Source organism: Danio aesculapii, chromosome 24, assembly GCF_903798145.1.
Source record: "Danio aesculapii chromosome 24, fDanAes4.1, whole genome shotgun sequence".
Lineage (NCBI taxonomy): Eukaryota > Metazoa > Chordata > Actinopteri > Cypriniformes > Danionidae > Danio > Danio aesculapii.
In genome coordinates, this window is record NC_079458.1 from 509,790 (window position 1) to 529,527 (window position 19,738).

At 36.4% G+C, this 19,738-nt stretch overlaps 1 protein-coding gene across 1 annotated transcript in view; it reads right to left on the reverse strand.

Moving 5' to 3' along the window:
- The window catches only part of lama1 (laminin, alpha 1), a 96,319-nt gene extending 86,548 nt beyond the window's left edge, over window positions 1-9,771 (reverse strand). The window contains 4 exon segments of the mRNA XM_056450898.1: window positions 484-596; window positions 2,389-2,559; window positions 9,569-9,610; window positions 9,613-9,771. Of these exon segments, the coding sequence (XP_056306873.1) occupies window positions 484-596; window positions 2,389-2,559; window positions 9,569-9,610; window positions 9,613-9,646 (360 nt within the window). The 5' untranslated portion in view covers window positions 9,647-9,771.
- Between the last annotated feature and the right edge of the window lie 9,967 nt (window positions 9,772-19,738).

The window sequence follows — 19,738 nt, forward strand, 5'->3', positions numbered from 1 at the left end:
AAAAGCATTTAGAGAAGATCCTTCCAACACATTTCTAACTATAATAGTTTTAATAACTGATTTTTTTTCTCTTTGCCATGATGACAGCACATAATATTTGCCTAGATAGTTCAAGATACTAGTATTTAGCTTAAAGTGACATTTAAAGGCTTAACTAGGTTAATTAGGTTAATTTGAAACATATTAAAAAATATTACTTAATAATATTAACCTTTAAAGGCTTTTAAACAATTACTGAGGTAATAATACATGTGGAGAATAAACACTTTCACAAATCTGAAATCAGTTTTCTCAGATGAGCTCCACTATTCATGATTCAAATATATCCTGACTCGCGCAAGTTTGCAAAGTGGGATGTGTCCCATTCTATTATGTGTTGCCCCGCCCACAAAGACATCTTATTGGGCCACAAACCCAGACAGTCCCGTCCCCAAACTTAGCTAAACTTTGATGCATGCTGTACTGTAGTAAAAAGAGTGGTACCTGTCGTAGATCCAGCGTGACGGTGACCCAGTGGAACTGACGGCCGTTTTTGATGCTCGGGCTCTGCCACCACTGGTTGGTGCCATCGATGGCGTTAGTAATGGGATGTTGCTCTGTTTCAATGACATAAAACATTACTGACAACAATGACTAAAGACTAAATACATACTGATGCTAATTGCTAACTTCGCAAATCAGGGGTATTATAGTAAAGAACAATTCTCTACTTGAATGTATGATATTGATCATTTGAGCTGATACCAATAGCTGATAATTGCAACCCAGGATCATTCTGAGAACGTAGTCCCGTGGACGTTTCTGGAGACTGCGGAATACGTAGTCGGGGGTACGTACGGCTGCATTTAATTTTTTTAAGTGAACGCTGCGGGGCGGTGTGACGCCGTTCCTTTCGGCGCTTGCCGGCCGGCCTCTCGCCTCCATGTGGAGGGCTTTCCCGCTGCAACCAGTTTGTTAGCTCTTCGTGTACTTTGGCGGACTCGTGGCGCAGAGAGGGGCTGACCACGACGACCGGGTTCGAGTCCGGGGAAGAGCGGTTCCAGAAATTAGGTAAAATCCAAAATCCAAAAATGAAGCGAACAAGTTCGTCACAGGGTGAGAATGTGGTCAAAATCCGAAAACGTGGTAAAAATCAGACGAGGGCTTTTCTTTTTCTGGACGGCTTTTGTGAATCGTCGTTGGTTGGGTTTAGGGACGGAGGAGGGTGGGTCAGCCGATTGGCCGGTCGCACGGTCAATCATTCTGTCATCCAGGCAGACAGGCGGAAGGTCGTTCGACAGCGGCCTCTAGCGGGTTTACGCGAGAACGGCGCGGGAAATAGCGCGCACAGCGGCCTCTCGCGGATTCGCGAAAACAAAAACTGCAAAAATACGTACCTCCTGGAACGTATTTCGCGGTCTCCAGAAACGTCCAGGAGACTACGTTTTCAGAATGAGCCTGGGTTGGATAATTAAGCCCTTCTCGTGGCCCATTTCAATATTTTTGATATTATAATATTCATATAATCTGCAGTTTGTGAATGAACCTGATATTTTAGCAGCTCTGATTAAACTAGTAAACTTCTTCGCTTTAAGATATACTACTTTATTGTTGTATATAAAGTCTAACCAGGGACTAGGGAAGCAAACTGGGCTGATTTTCAATCTTAATTTGGCCACAACTTAAGCAAATGGATGGATTTTTGCTGACAATCTTATTTTAACACAAATATTAGCAAAATGCATTGAAAAAAAAAAATTTCAACAATACACTCTGGGCAAATTCACTCCGCTTTCTTATGTTGGTGGCTGTTTTTGCCCAATTAACTTCCATTATAATCACATTTTTGCTATGACAGCATATTATCATGCATTCTTGATGGTTGCTGGGAGGGATGGTTGTTGGGAAGGAGGGACAATCTGTCATTTCTATTGTTGATCATTAGTTGTGGTGCAAAGCTTAATTTCTGCCTTCTATATGGAGTATAGTGTGTGTGTGTGTGTGTGTGTGTGTGTGTGTGTGTGAGAGACCTTTGTGCACTTATCTTGATATGTCTGAGAAAATTAAGATAATGTTGTCAGCTGTCAGAACACAGTAAACACAGTAAGTGTATTTCTGCACACACACACTATAATCTGCTGTTTTACTCCACTGAAACTCTTCAGCACAGGCCGATCTAAAGGGTTAATGCTTCACACTGATGATCAACAGTAAAAATGACATATTTTATCCCTTAATCCTAACAGGGAAAGCCAGCAGCGATCAATAATGCATGATTATATGCTGTCATGGCTTTGAAATCAATAAATGTCCTTATAATGGAAGTCAATGGGGCAAAAACAGCACCAACATGACCAATCTGAACAGTACACAAGGGTTAACTGAACAAACTGAATACCCCTGAATTACCTTTAGGATTCTGGCTGTTTGCGTCACAGATGCGACACTGTGGGTTGCGGATTCGTCTTCCAGGAACGTGCTCCACCAGTTTGCAAAACATCTCGGCATCTGGTTCGCCACAGGTAGCGTTGGTGCTGATTTCGGCATTGCTGGCGAGATTCAGGATTGCAGGAAACAAACCTGAGGGCAGATGAAGGTATTTAACAACTCTAATCAGTGATAAAGGCATCAGTATTGACCTTATTCTGCAACTCATAAGTGTGCTCATTTTTGTGATTGTTTTACACAGCAGATGCCTGTCCAGCTGCAACCCAGTACTGGGAAACACCCATACACACTCATTCACAAACTCATACACTACGGCCAATGTAGTTCATCAATTCCCCTATAGCGCATGTGTTTGGACTGTGGGGGAAACCGGAGCAGCCGGAGGAAACCCACGTCAACAAGAGGAGAACATGCAAACTCCACACAGAAACATCAACTGACCTAGCCGGGGCTCAAACCAGCGACCTTCTTGCTGTGAGGCGATTGTGCTACCTACTGCGCCACCATGCTGCCCAATAAGGTTATATTAGTTAATGCATTTACTAACATGAACAAACAATGAACAACACATTTATTGCAGTATTTATTCATGCTAACTCACATTAACAAACATGAATTCGCAACTCAATCTAAAGTTCTAAAACATTCGCAAAAGCAAGTTTACATCCGCATTGCAGAATAAAGTCAATATCGTGGCCTTAAATCTGCAGTTTCTCCTTCTTTCTTTGAAGCGAGACCCTCATCCGTCCACCCACATGTCTGTGTGCTGCCATTCATGACCACGTCTCGAACAATTGACAAAAGCAGACATAAATTGTCCCGAACTGGCCTTTGGTGAGCGCAGATAACTACCATACAGCGCCGACCACTCATTACTGACAGCAAAGAGCTAAATGAGAGAGAACCAAACCCTCCAGCAAACCACGAGGTCAAAGAGGCGTTTCAGTTTAGAGATTAACTTCATTATACATTTCAGCAGAATCAGTGCTCTTAATAAAACTGTGATAATTATGTTGCTTAGTAAGAGTTAAAAATGAAATGCACAACACAAATAGGTCACACTTTATAATACGTTTCTATTGGTTAATGTTAGTTACTATGTAGTTAAGTACATAATAACAATCAGTTAATGTATTTAATATTAACGAACAATACTTTTGTTTAGTTTAGTTAACTACATTTATTAATGCAATATTAAAATCCAAAGTTGTGCTTGTTAACATCAGTTAACGCATTTAATAATTGAATCAGTTTAATCAAGTTTTTGAGTAATTAACTGATGTGTGTTACAATGATTTTACCATTATAAGTGAAATGTGTCATTTCTACATCACAAAATGGAAATCTAAATTAATTTTAAATAATAATAAAGGGTCCCACTTTATATTAGATTAGATTCAACTTTATTGTCATTACACATGTACAAGTACAAGGCAACGAAATGCAGTTTAGGTGTAACCAGCAGTGCAATAGCAGCAAGTGCAGGATACAGGTATAAGTTATAAAGTGCAGTTATAGAGAAATTATGGTAATATTTACAGATGGATGTACTATCAACATTATATACAGGTGTAATAGCTAATACAACCTGTATATAATGTTCATAGTACATCCAACAATTAGGATAGCCTAGTGTGAGTGCACACTTAATCTTAATTGAAAGAATCTGACATGCTCAGAGCCAGAAGTCTGTGTCTCGGGGGAGTGTGTGTGTACGTGTGCGTGTGTGTGTGTGTGTGTGTGTGTGTGTGTGTTTAAATGGACCCCAGTGGTGTTGAACACACAAACTTCAAACACTCTCAGATAAGAACTGATGACTGAGGTCATTATGTCGACTGCAGCGGCACATCTGGCCAGTGTTTGCATGCCACACACACCGACACACACACACACACACACACACACACACACACACACACACACTGAAAGCTGATTTGAAAATCAATCAGAGAAAAACACTTTCACACAAGTACATTTGTTTGATAGAACATAAAGAAATGAATGCACCTTTATCCCTCTAAATCAAGTTTTCTCTGTGATCATTGAGATGTTCCTGATTCTGATGGACTCTTAAAGGCACAGTTCAACATACTTTATTGGAAGGACTATAAATAAAATAAGTTAAATTCAATTAAAGTGGCTTACAATTCACAGTGTGGCTTTCTCTATCATTAATGAACAAACATAGTTCTACCATGATTTAATTTGGACATGTCCAAGATAATTCATTTTATTTTGGACATTTATTCTGTAAATACCATAGCATTATCCTCAAATACCATCTCTGCATCACCCCTTCTTAATGCATTACCTCTGTTTGTCTTTGATTGAGTGTTTTATCTGTTAACTCATTTGAGATGTTTCCCAGTGATTGGTTATGGTGGAAAGGCATCTGCTGTGCAAAACATGTGCTTGATAAGTTGGTGGTTCATTCCGCTGTGGCAAACCCTGATTAATAAAGGACTAAGCCGAAAAGATAATGAATGAATGAATAATTTGAGATAAGTATACCATGTTTGGGCGGCAGAAGGTCGCTGGTTCGAGTCCCAGCTGGGTCAGTGAGTGTTCCTGATTGGAGTTTGCATGTTCTCCTCGTGTTGGCAGGGTTTCCTCCGGGTGCTCCGGTTTCCCCCACAACACATGAGCTATAGGGGAATTGATCAACTAAACTGGCCATAGTGTATGTGTGTGTGTATGGGTGTTTCCCAGTACTGGGTTGCAGCTGGAATAGCATTAGCTGTGAAAACATATGCTGGAATAGTTGGCGGTTCATTCCACTGTGGAGACCATTGTTGATCATTGTTGTACAATGATTTTTTTCTTGGCATGCACTATGGTAATAGTTTTTGGACATTTTATTTTACATTTTCAATGGCATTCTCATTCAACACCATGTATGATACCGCCAATGACCTTTAAATAAAATATAAACATATTTTCATGAATCTCCTCAATGGTTTATATATATATAGTTCCTTATATATCTCCTTATGGTTTGAATAAATAATTATTGTTCTATGTTATAAATAAGGACATGGTAATACATTGTTCCTGAACATGTACTGTGCAAATTTCCCAGTATTTTCATCTTTTATACATGAAGAAGACGTCTAAAAGAACTAAAGTAACTGTAGAATTGAGTGTTTTATTGTTGATGAGATCAGCCGTGAGCTAATCAAAGCGGCTCCGGGACAGACCAGAGGATCTGCATGTGAACAGACTCTGTAATCAGATGTAAATGGAGCTGATAAGAAGCTCACAATGAGATTCAGTCAATTCAGCGTGAAAAATACCCCTTCAGAGAGAACGCTGATTGGAGATAAATACTTACAGACTGACGGAGGGAGAAGAAAGACATTCTAAACTGCAGACGCTCAATTGTGAATAAATGTGAATCTCTGAACGGAAATCATTATGATATACACAGCTAGTGACTGTAGTATATATGGATTCTTAATATTAATTTAAAACGACATAAAATAAAATATTTAAAATAGAAATTAATATATGTTAATAATATATATATATCTATATATATATTTTTTTTTTTCAATTTATTTAGTATCATTAAATTCACCAAAAATAAAATATTACATTTTCTAAATGATGTATATTATATTTCAAAATGTTTATATATAACAAATTATATATAAACGGGAAATTTTTATATAACAAACTAAAATATTTTAAAATATCATCATTTCACTATGTTGTTTTATTAGTATCACTTCCTGCACTAAAATTAATAGAAACTAGTGCAGGGTAATGATTATATTTATTATATATACATAGATACAAATTCAATAAAAATTTATATATATGTATATATTCATTCATTCATTTTTCTTTTCGGTTTAATCCCTTCATTTTTCAGAGATCGCCATAGCGGAATGAATCACCCAACTTATCCAGCATATGTTTTACGCAGCAGATTGCCCTTTCAGCTGCAACCCATGACTGGGAAACATCCATGCACATCATTCACCACACATACCACTACGGACAATTAAGCCATCCCAATTCACCTATACCATATGTCTTTGGACTTGTGTGGGAAACCGGAGCAGGAAACCCACGCAAACATGGAGAGAACATGCAAACTCCACTGACCCAGCCGAGGCTTGAACCAGCTACCTTCTTGCTGTGAGGCGATTGTACAACACTAAAATAAATGACATAAAATATTAATATATTTAAAATAGAAATTAATATATTTTAATTCATTTTATATGTATTTTAATAAACGTAATATATTTAATTTAAAAAATACAAATAGAAAATTAATAAAACAGCAAATTTTCTAAAACAGTTACAACACAAATTTTATGAAAGTATATAAATGTGATTAATTCTGTTTAAAATTACATTAAATTAAACATTTAAAAGTATTATGTTTTAAGATAACATTTTTTTATTTATATATTTATTCACGATTAATGAACTAAAATTAATAGAAAATACATACAGATATAATAAAATGTACACATTATTTTGGATGTGTTTTAATTTTGCTTACTGTTGCCCAGCACTAACAGAAAATAAATAAAATAACTAAATAAATACATAAATAAATAAATTATATATATATCAATATTATTAAATTGCCACATTATTAGTTGCTTGCCTCTAAAACAGGAAATTCAGCTTAAAGTTTAAATACAGTAACACAAATATCCACATGTTATTCATGAGTAAAAGTCACACTGAGAAGTTTTTATGACTAGTTATCTCACTCTCTAGAGCTACATATTCAGGATTATCCACTAATGGAGCAGTACGGATCTCTCATGTGACCTGACCTCACACACACTCACACACACTCTCAGCTGGCATCAACACAAGAACACACACACACAACACACACAGACAGACGGCTCAGATGAAAGTTGGCTCTATAATGTTTCAGCGTCCTGTTGTCTTCACAGAACTGGGGTGTAAAAAGACACCTCAACACACAAACAGCTAAAACTACATCAGTGTTTCCTGACTCACTGCTGGACACACACTAAAGCCCTTAAACAAACCTGTGAGTGAGAAATCTCATTAATGTGGCAAGTGCTATACTATGCTATGCTATACCCCCCTGATCCTGTGATGTTTGCTGTTGTATGTTAATTTAATTAGACCGTTTGTGAGTTAAATCACAGCATGGCACTGAATTAAAAGTTTTTAGTACTTTAAAAATAATTTACACTATATACTATAGGTTTAAGGAATTATTTAACCCAGACAGTTGTCACACACACGAAAATGTTTCTTTCTTATGTTGAACACAATGGAAGATATAGTAAAAGTTACTGGGGGGAGTATTATGGTGCATGTTCCATTGTTTAACCATTACCATTGTTTTTAGAGTGAACTGTCCCTTTAGGTGGTTTTTAGTCCACTTAGTTTGATATTATCACTTATAAACTGTAATATAATGTTTGTGAACACAAAAAAGTGACACATAAACATGTAAATATGACAAACCCCTTGTTTTATGGACATTTATTCTGAAACTACTATAGTATTAGCATCAGTTTACTATGGGGACCTCACCTAAGTTTAATAAGAATCTCCGGATCATCGTTTTAGCAGGATTTTCCTGACATACACCATAGTAATTACCTTGCATTTGGACATTTATTTTGGACATACTATGGCATTATCATCCAACACCATAATTTTATGAGCATATATTCAATGTACTTTTATAAAAGTGTGAATATGTTCCAAAAAAACATCCTGCATCATGGTAAAGGTCTAATTTACTGTCATAACAGATGCTTTTCTGTGAAATAATTTCAAGAACCTCCTTTTAAGGTCTACCATGTTATATGGACACATACCACGGTAATACATTGTTTCTGGAGATGCTTTTAGCAAATTCTCCAGTATTTCCCTATTACCATCTCAAGAATATTTTCAAGAATGTCCTGCCTCATAGTTCTACCATTATGTTTTGTACATTTATTCTGGAAATACCATGGTATTGTGATCTAATACAATCTTTATACTTGCAATGTATTTGTAGAATAGTGTAAAACTATTTTCATTAGTCCCCCTTCATTTTAGATTTAGCATTCTTCAGGGCCTTTGACCACCATTATAAAACATTGATTTGGGTTTGTATGCTGAAAATTCTAAAACATCACAGAATACTTAAATTATTATTACATTAAAGAACATTTATTAAAGGGTTATACTTTTATTTAAGAATCTGTAGCCACAAATCTAACTTTTGATGATAGTTGACCCAAAACTTTGATTCTGCGATTATTCACGCATTCTTGACTTGTTCCAATTTTTTGTTCTGTTGAACACAAAGAAGATATTTTGAAGAATGTTGGATCCTACTATGAATGTTTCTACTAGGATCCATCCTAGGATCCACCTAGGATTCTACTTTCTACTAGGATCCTACTAGGAATGTTTTTCCTACTATGAAAGTCAGTGGTTACAGGTCTCCAACTTTCTTCAAAATATCTTCTTTTGTGTTCAACAGAACCAAAAACTCTTTATTATACCTTAACATTTATTTATACCTTAAATGTATATTGATTTTGGGTTTGTATTCTGAACGTTTCATAACATTGCCCACTGAATAACTAAATTATTATTTCATTAAACGTACATTTATTAAAGGTTATACTATTTTTTAAGATCTGTAGCAGCCAAATCTAACTTTAGGTGTATAGTTCACGCATCCTGTATAGTTATATCATCCTTGACTTGTTAGAATCCTGAGTTTGTTTGTTTTTTTCTGTTGACCACAACAGAAGATATTTTGAAGACTGTTGGAAACCAATAACCATTGACTTCTATAGTATTTGTTTTTCCTAATATGGAAGTCTATTGGTAACAACTCTTCAAAGTCTCCAACTTTCTTCAAAATATTTTCTGTTGTGCTCAACAGTACAAGAAAATACAGGACTATATAATCGCAGAATTAAACATTTGAGTGAACTATCCCTATAAAATAGCAACTCCTGAAAATAGAGTAACGTAAATATCATACTATAAGCACATGTATCTAAATAATAGTAATTATTCACACAAGATTTGCCATCAACAGATTTATATCTTAGTTTATACATCGAAGAAGTGTAAAGAGTTAAAGAGTAATATATATGTGTATTTTTCTTAAATCTGAGCTCACCTCTCTGCTGAGCCTCCACACAAATCACTGAGGAGAAAACAGCGCAAACGGCCACAGCATCTTCATCCTCAACTCCATCACCACTCACCCTAAAGTAACTCAACTAAAGATCTACTTAATAAAGCTAAACCGTGCTGAAATCTTTAAGTTGTGTTAGTTTTTCCATCGGTTCTGTCCGTCTTTCTCTCATTCAAACTTCTAACTCTTTCATTCAGTCCCGCTACACTCAACTGAACCCCCTGGATCGTTCCACTACAGCAGAGGATGGGGGAGCGGGAATGTACCATGTGCGCTTCGCGTTTAAATATAAGTTTAATTAGCTTTTAACGAATTAAACACGTTTTGAGTTTTGTCTGTCACGTTTTTATCACTACTTGTTTAGTTTAATAATTACAGGTATTACGTGGCGTCGGTTGCAGCACACACGACAGCTCAATATTTCATTGATCCAAACACATGCGATACTTCAAATCACCATCACGTTTCTGAGAGCCGCATTAAGAGATCAGATTTACAACTTTTATCTAATGGACGAAAAGCAGGTAAACAATTCCACAGAAATGTAAATATATCAGTGTCCCAAACATATATATTTCGTTGAGGCGGTAAAGAAATGTGCCGGCGGGAAATTTTGAATGGATAACTCCATAACAAGGTGCTAGTAAGACATTCAGTCAGCAACAAATTTATGTAAGTAGGTTATGATAGGATTAAAAAAATTTATTCGAACCAAATCACTCGTAGAACTTACATATGCCCATTTTTACATGATATTTACATCGAAGTTTCGTCAGCAACACAACTTATAACTATTACCTAATGTACATAACTTTACTGTAACGTTAATGTAGCGTTACTCCTTCGTTACAGTAACGTTACGGTTTGCGTTTTTTTACATTTTACCCGAGGTGTTTATAAAAGTTTGTTATAACAAACATATACCAACACATTTCTTGCGAACGTTTAGTTACATTCTAGACTGCAAAACACCACAATCAGTCCATATAGATCAACGGAAAAAACAACCTTACAATCAGTCCATATTGATTCATTTTGCGACTATTTTGATTTCACAGTAGAACAAAATACATTTCTGCAACACAAATAAACAATGTTCATGACAGTTTCTGTCTTTATTTTCCCCAGTCATAAAACTATTCAAGTATTTGTATTAGTATTTGAATTTAGTAATCACATGCGTTACTATTTTACATTTAAAAAAACGACTAAACGCTGTTAGGATTACTGAGACAAAAGACAAAAAATACAATAAACCAATAAAAATTCTGCAAATAATACTACAACTGACACTGAATTAAATTGTTGTATTGTTATATAGTTGTAACTAGTATTCAATGCAGTATTGTAAACTTATTTGCTAGGGCTAGACAGAATCTGCGGACGTTTTTTGCTATTTCGCAGAGAATTTTGGTTAAAATCTGCATTTCTGCTGAATATTTGGGAGTATCATAACTAAAACCTTAATATGTGAAATAAAAAATAATCTAACTTTTGTTGAATGTTTAAAATTCAAATCTAATTAGATTCACTTTATTTGGTAAACAAAGTCTTTCATATAATATCTCTACTAAAAGACAGAAAAATATACTGTACATTCTGTATTGTACATAAATCAGATGAACTTTTTCACATTAGTCATAATATTACCGCAATTAAAAAAACTGAATAAATATAATGTACACACATTTACTGAAGTAAATAAACAGAATTTACTGAGGGGCTAAAAATCTGCGGAAACATCTGCACGTGCAGATTCCGTGTGACCTCGCTTATTTGTCACATTTGAACTGTCATTTTAGTGGAGTGTTTACTGTTACTGTGTAATTGCAACATATTGGTGTAACCTCTATATGTATTTGTATGCTTAATATCTCTTGATTGCTCTCTAACTATTTTGCTCTCATAAATAAAATATTTATTAATATTTAAATAATAGACTAATGCAAAATATTGCAATACTAGAATTTACCAATATCATGCAGCTCTAGTATACGCATGTGATTTTATGAATGTATTGATGAGTGAGTTTTGATTTTATAATCCTTCATGTGATGCCTGGATTTTTCATTATTGGTTGTGTTTTGCTGTTTTCTAGTGGGACTGATGTGGAAATGCCGGTTGTGCTGAGATCTGGACCTCACATAACCTCCTTGAAGCTGGACCTCATCAAGGTGGTGTTGTGTTGATTTTCTTACATCATTGTTATGCGTCAAAATCAGAGATTTTTGTAATCAGTTATAGCTATTAGGTTGTGGTTATATTAAGTATTTACTTATTTATTTACATATAAATAATAACAATAATAATTTTGTATAATCACTTTAAAAGTTGATTAGCTAATTTCACCTACAAACTCTTTTGTTTATTACAACACTATTCCAATGAAAAAATAATACAAATTATGACATTGTGTAAAGCACGATAACAGAAAACTGTCTTCTTATTATGGATAATAAAAGATTAAAAGGAGTTGCTGACCTGTGTACTCAACAATTCAACTCCATAGTGTATGTAGCTATTCCACTAGAATACCTAGGGGGCTAACAATAGTAACCATATCCAATGTATACATTGGCTTACATATTTTTTTTCTATAAGTTATTTTAGTCTAATCACAGGAGGGTTTATAATTTTGACTTCAACTGTATGTTAAATATATAAATATACTTGTTATTATAAAACATTTTTTATAAATGCTTTTCTACATTGCTGTGTTAGAGATTATTCTTATTATAATATAAAAAGCATCTCCAGCTTTTAACAGTCAAATTACAAATATACCATTTCCAATCCCTGTATGATAGTTGACATCAGTGTCAGGGTTTGTCCAGCAGGGGGTCAGTGGCGACTGAAAAACCCTTGTATTTATTTATTTGTTTTATTAGCAGTGCTTAGCAACTTGAGAGAAACAGACTGATGTTTTGACTGCTCCTCTACCAGACTTAACAGAAGAACAGCACACACCGATGCACATTTACAGAACACACTTTATTGTCAGCAGTTTACATTCTGAGGGAAATACAGTCTCTAATGAATGATTAACGTCCTACACTATTTGTGCCATTACAGAAAAGAGTGCTCTGCTATGTTAAAATCATAATGCTCTCTGTTTGCGAGCGACTTTATAGGCGATCTGACTCTAATTATGCCAAAAACGTAATCCTCTCGGTATAAAGTTCAGCACTGGCTCCTCTCCATCTTATTAGATGAATACTGTGTGTTTTGGCAGTTTGTCATCATCAGGTTGGCTCGGCCTGGCTCCAGTTATATTCGCAGAGCCACATCCATCCATCTATCCATCTATCCATCCATCCGTCTTTCTATCTATCTATCTATCATCTATCTATCTATCTATCTATCTATCTATCTATCTATCTATCTATCTATCTATCTCTATCTATCTATCTATCTATCTATCTTCACTCGTTTCTCTCTCATATACTCATGAGAGAAAAATGTTGAGGATCACAAAAATGTACACAGCGCCCTCTAGTGGATTTACGAGAAATGGCACGGACGAGAAAACGCGGGCCAGTTACGTATTTAAGATTGTCAAAAATGTATACGGCGCCCTCTAGTGGGTTTTACGAGAAATGACACGTATGAGAAAACGTGGACTAGTTACATATTTAAGATTGTCAAAAATGTACGCAATAACCTCTAGTGGATTTGTGAAAAACGGTACGTATGAGAAAACATGGCCCAGTAACGTATTTGAGACTGTCAAAAATGGCACGTCGCCATCTAGTGGATTTAAGAGAAATTGCACGTATGAGAAAACGTGACGATCTATCTATCTTCACTCGTTTCTCTCTCATATATGCATGAGAGAAAAATGTTCGGGTTCAAAAAATTGTACACAGCGCCCTCAGGTGGATTTACGAGAAGTGGCACGTACAAGAAAATGTGTGTCAATAACGTATTTGAGATTGTCAAAAATGTACACGGCGCCCTCTAGTGGATTTTACGAGAAATGACATGTATGAGAAAACGTGGCCCAACAACGTATTCAGGATTGTCAAAAATATACACAATAACCTCTAGAGGATTTACGAGAAATGGCACATATGAGAAAACGTGACCCAGTAAAGTATTGGAGACTGTCAAAAATGTACACGTCGCCATCTAGTTGATTTTACAAGATATGACACGTGTGAGAAAAAGTGGGCCACTAAGGTATTTGAGATTGTCAAAAACGTACAAAGCGCTGTCTAGTGATTTACGAGAAATGGCACATATGAGAAATGTGGGCCAGTGATGTTTATGAGATTTTCAAAAGTGTACACAGCGCCATCTAGTGGATTTTACGAGAAATGACACTTATGAGAAAAACTGGGCCACTAAGGTATTTGAGATTGTCAAAAATGTACACTTTGCCATCTAGTGGATTTGTGAAAAACGGCACGTATGAGAAAACATGGCCCAATAACATGTTGAAGATTGTCAAAAATATACACAATAACCTCTAGAGGATTTACGAGAAATGGCACATATGAGAAAACGTGACCCAGTAAAGTATTGGAGACTGTCAAAAATGTACACGTCGCCATCTAGTTTTTTACAAGATATGACAGTGTGAGAAAAAGTGGGCCACTAAGGTATTTGAGATTGTCAAAAACGTACAAAGCGCTGTCTAGTGATTTACGAGAAATGGCACGTATGAGAAAATGTGGGCCAGTGATGTTTATGAGATTTTCAAAAGTGTACACAGCGCCATCTAGTGGATTTTACGAGAAATGACACTTATGAGAAAAACTGGGCCACTAAGGTATTTGAGATTGTCAAAAATGTACACTTTGCCATCTAGTGGATTTGTGAAAAACGGCACGTATGAGAAAACATGGCCCAATAACATGTTGAAGATTGTCAAAAATATACACAATAACCTCTAGTGGATTTACGAGAAATGGCACATATGAGAAAACATGACCCAGTACCGTATTTGAGACTGTCAAAAATGTACACAGCGCTGTCTAGTGAATTTAACGAGAAATTACATGTATGAGAAAAGTGGGCCAGAAACGTATTTGAGATTGTCAAAAACCTACACAGCGCTGTCTAGTGGATTTACGAGAAATGACAAGCATGAGAAAAGTGGTCCAGTGACGTTTATGAGATTTTCAAGTGTACACAGCGCCATCTAGTGGACTTACGAGAAATGACATGTATAAGAAAATGTGGCCCAATAACGAATTAGAGATTGTCAAAATTTACACAGCGCCCTCTAGTGGATTTGTACATAGAAAAATTGCAAGCAGATGTAGCCCCGGCCACATATTTTGTGGTTTCTAAAAATGTAGACCACTCCACGTATCTCCAATGCGATGTGAGAAAACGTTAGTAAGGTATTTAAGAAAATATGAGTAACGTAATTGAGATTGTCAAAAATGTACATGCCGCCCTTAAGTGGATTTACGAGAAATTATACATATGCAAATACATGACCCAGCAATGTATTTGAGATTGTCAACAATTTGCACAGCGCCCTCTAGTGGATATTGTAAGCTGTAAAACTGTAAGCAGACTTATTTACATATTTTGGCCACATAATTTGCAGTTTCTAAAAATGTAGCCCTGGGCACATATCTCCAACGAACCAATGAGTTTGTTTTTCTGGTTTGTGTCGTGTGTGAGTGCATTAGTAGTTTCTCCGTCCACAGACATTACAAATGGCATCTTTATACTGTGTAATAGTGTGTGTCCCCATCGATTCATCATCCTCAGCCTGTTTATCTCCCTCCGCTCTCACACTTTCATTTTCCCCACAAGAACTCCATGAAGAAATTATAGGTCAGATATTAAACTGTCTCTGGTGAACACTGGCATCTATTACACAGCGCTTTCCCAGCAGCACTTACAAATCACTGTAAAAGAGCCCAATAAAACAGGCCACACTTTAACATCACATTATCTGGAAAAACAAAAAGCAGAGCTCAGATGTGAAACGTTTAGTTAGTAACTACACTTAATCATATTTAGCAGGGTTACAGTTCGGGTTGAGGAAATGGGGATTTAAGGAATTCAATTTATTACATTTATTTCTCATTAAATGTCTAGTTTTGAGAGTATAATGCTTCGTGCTTTTTAATGTTACAGGTTTTCTCAGTCGCTTTGGTACATTTCTTTAGTGCATTTCTCTAAACATCATATACACATAGCAAAACACACCACGGATTAAAAACTGCAAAAGTAATCTTGCTCAAAATCCTTTGTTCATCTTTCAAATATAAATATCTGTGTAATAGAGTCCTTGTCTCATTGTGTATGGATAAGACAGTTAAATTGCAGTCAAATAACAATATACATTCACCGGCCACTTTATTAGGTACACCGGTCTAACTTGTTAACGCAAATTTCTCATCAGCCAATCACATGGCAGCAGCTCACTGCATTTAGGCATGTAGACATGGTCAAGACGATCTGCTGCAGGTCAAAGCGAGCATCAGAATGGGGAAGAAAGGGGATTTAAGTGACGCTGAACGTGGTATGGTTGTTGATTCCAGACAGGCTGCTCTGAGTATTTCAGAAACTGCTGATCTACTGGGATTTTCACGCACAACCATCTCTAGGGTTTACAGAGAATGGTCCGACAAAGAGGAAATATCCAGTGAGCGGCAGTTCTGTGGGCGCAAATGCCTTGTTGATGCCAGAGGTCAGAGGAGAATGGCCAGACTGGTTCCAGCTGATAGAAAGGCAACAGTAACTCAAATAAGCACTCGTTACAAACCGAGGTCTGCAGAAGAGCATCTCTGAACACACAACACGTCCAACCTTGAGGCGGATGGGCTACAGCAGCAGAAGACCACACCGGGTGCCGCTCCTGTCAGCTAAGAACAGGAAACTGAGGCTACAATTCACACAGGCTCACCAAAACTGGACAATAGAAGATTGGAGAAACGTTGCCTGGTCTGATGTCTGCTGCAACATTTGGATGGTGTGACATTCGGACGTTCAGCCGACAAATCTGCAGCAACTGTGTGATGCTGTCATGTCAATATGGAGCAAAATCTCTGAGGAATATTTCCAGTAGCTTGTTGAATCTCTGACACCAAGGATTAAGGCATTTCTGAAGGCAAAAGGGGGTCCAACCTGGTACTAGTAAGGTGTACCTAATAAAGTGGCCGGTAAGTGTATATAGCAATATACTGTATATTGCTCATGACACACATCTTAGTTAATGAAAGTCAAAATTCACCTGGGAGAAATTTACCAATTCAGGACAGATATAAAAACAAAGTCTAATGGAAATGTATTGACAAATGCATTATGACAAAATATTGATATATAACTTGTTCAAGCATTATGCATGTAAAGATTATGCTATGAACTAAAGCCTATAGTAAATGCTGTGGGGAGTGATGCTATTCAGACAAAGACCATTATAATTCATTTTGATCAACATGACATAAGCAGTTGATAATGTAGGAAACATCAGAAAATAATCATAATCATTTGCATGGATGTACTAAAGCATTTGCAACTTATTCAAATAAATGAGATTTTTTTTATGTGCACAAGTGACACAAGGATGTTTGTCTGAATGGGTAGTTTTGACAATATTAATTCTGATCTGAGAAATGTACACTCAAAAATGGCACTTTGGTTGAACATGATTCAATCATGGACAATTTTTCCATGTGATTACACCACATTATGTCAACAAGTGAAGTTTAATTTTAAACTAATTTCGAGAGGAGCATGTGCTCATGATTGACCCAGCTGGTCCACATTAGCTAATCATGATTCTCCAATCAAAGGATCCCAAGTCACTATATATCCTCATTTCCTCTCTACAACTATCTTCGTCTGGAAGAAACCCCCCCCCCCCTTCCACCTTTATCCAGAATGGGCGGCATGCAGAGTTTGCATGCTCTCCCCGTGTCCACGTGGGTTTCCCCCGGTTTCCTCCCACCATCCAAATGTGCTCTATATTATAGATAAAATAAGCCTAAATCTTTTTCTGATGTCTTACTCTCAGCAAGTTCACCTTGGCCTCAGCAGCGGGGGAGTTTCAGATTGACCTGAGCTCAATCTCCCCTCTACCTGTGAAAGGAGGGAGCCCTGGGCTCGAGGGTGCCTTGAGCTCAGGGCTCTCTCCCAGGACAGCATGCCAAACAAGCTATGTATAAATCGTGAGCTAAGTGTGAACTCTTGAACACTGGATGATGTTAAATGTCAACACTTTCTCCTCTTAATGCAATCCCGTGCAAAGCATGCTGGGAACTACACATTCATTACCCAGGTAGTAACACCAACACAATTCGTTCATGTTGTCCCAACACGAATGATTAAGTTAATATATGCTGACCAACACTGATAAAAATGCTGTTCCACACAATTGAGTCCCAACACAAGTCGATTGAGTTAACGTAACTGATTTTACAAATTAAGTGGATTGAACATAAAACAGTTACATTTTGCCAAAAAACTCAAGAATTGTTGATTTAGCTCATTATAAATATGTAGTTTGAACAAACACCAAAATCATTTTCAATACTTTTTAATTCTTACTTTTTAATATTACTATTAATTTGCAACTAGAAAACATTTAAATATCTTAATACAGATGTGCAACTCTTATCAAATAAATGTGTAAATGTGTAGTTTCTAAATATCCTCAACATTAAATATTTCAATTTAAAAATGATGACAGTAAATTTATTAGATTTTACCACACTTAAAAAAAATCATTCATTAATTCATTTATTTTCTTTTAGGTTTAGTCCCTTTATTAATCTGGGGTCACCACAGCGGAATGAACCACCAACTCATCCAGCATTTGTTTTATGCAGAGGATGCCCTTCCAGCTGCAACCCATCACTGGGAAACACATACACCCTCATTCACACACACATACACTACGGACAATTTAGCCTACCCAATTCGCCTGTACCGCATGTCTTTGTACTGTGGGGGGAACCAGAACACCCAGAGGAAACCCACACGAACGCAGGGAGAACATGCAAACTCCACACAGAAACAAACTGACCCAGCCGAGGCTCGAACCAGCGACATTCTTGCTGTGAGGCGACAGCACTGCCTACTGTGCCACTGCGTTGCCCAAAAAAACAAAACAATTTCAGTGTAGAAATAAATATTAAAAAGGATATCAGCCCTATTTTTCATGTACTTCAGGTCAAGCTGGGAATTAATAATCTCAAATCATTTTAATAAAGCATGAATAATATGTTATATATAATATGTTATTATTCATTTATTTTTAATTACAATTTTGTATTCAGTCGTAACAGTTTGAGCTATCATGCACTTTTAAAATATTGTGACAATTTCAAGTCAGTTTAACTCATTGGAATCATGTTAGAATATAGCCGCAATAGCATTAATTCAACTTGTTTAGGTGAAGTGAATAGAACTGAAAATCATTTAATTTGAGTGTACTAAAAACTGCAAAACACATTTGATGGTTCGTACCCGCGTGGGTTTCCCCCGGGTTCCCCGATTTCCTCCCAATGTCCAAATATGCTCCATAATAAAATATGAGTAAATCTTTTTCTAAATGTCTTACTCTCAGGAAGTTCACTTTATCCCGGCAGCGGGGAGTTTTGAGATCGACCTGAGCTCAATCTGTGAGGGAGCCCTGGGCCTGATGATCACTTGAGCTCAGGGCAGCACGCCAAACAAGCTATGTTTTAATCATGAGCTAAGTGTTAATTCTTGAAACACCAGCTGATAATAACGCAGAGCAAAGTTGATTTTTGTTTTGCACAGCAGAATTAAAAGTAAATAAAATTAAAGACTGCAGTTATAAAGAAATAAATCAGTGATCTTGAGTCGTGTTGTTGTGAGAGTGATGCAGAATAAACACAGCTCATAAGTGAAGGTCAGTCAGATATCAGTGTGTACTGCAGACATAACATTGATTCATTTGACTTTGTAGATAAAAACTGAGTAAAATCCCTTACTGTGCTATTCTATGACAAACACATGTACATATGCAGACGTGTTTGAAGAGCTGGATATACTGATTCACTCAGATCACCATTCAATTCATAACATACTGACCTTTCACAACACTTTAATTTCTCTCTGTTAAACATGCACTTGGGAAACTTTTGAATAAGGAAGTTAAAACTTGAATAATTTTGTCTTCAGCTGTAAATGAACCCTTTAATAATGATGTCTGGCAGC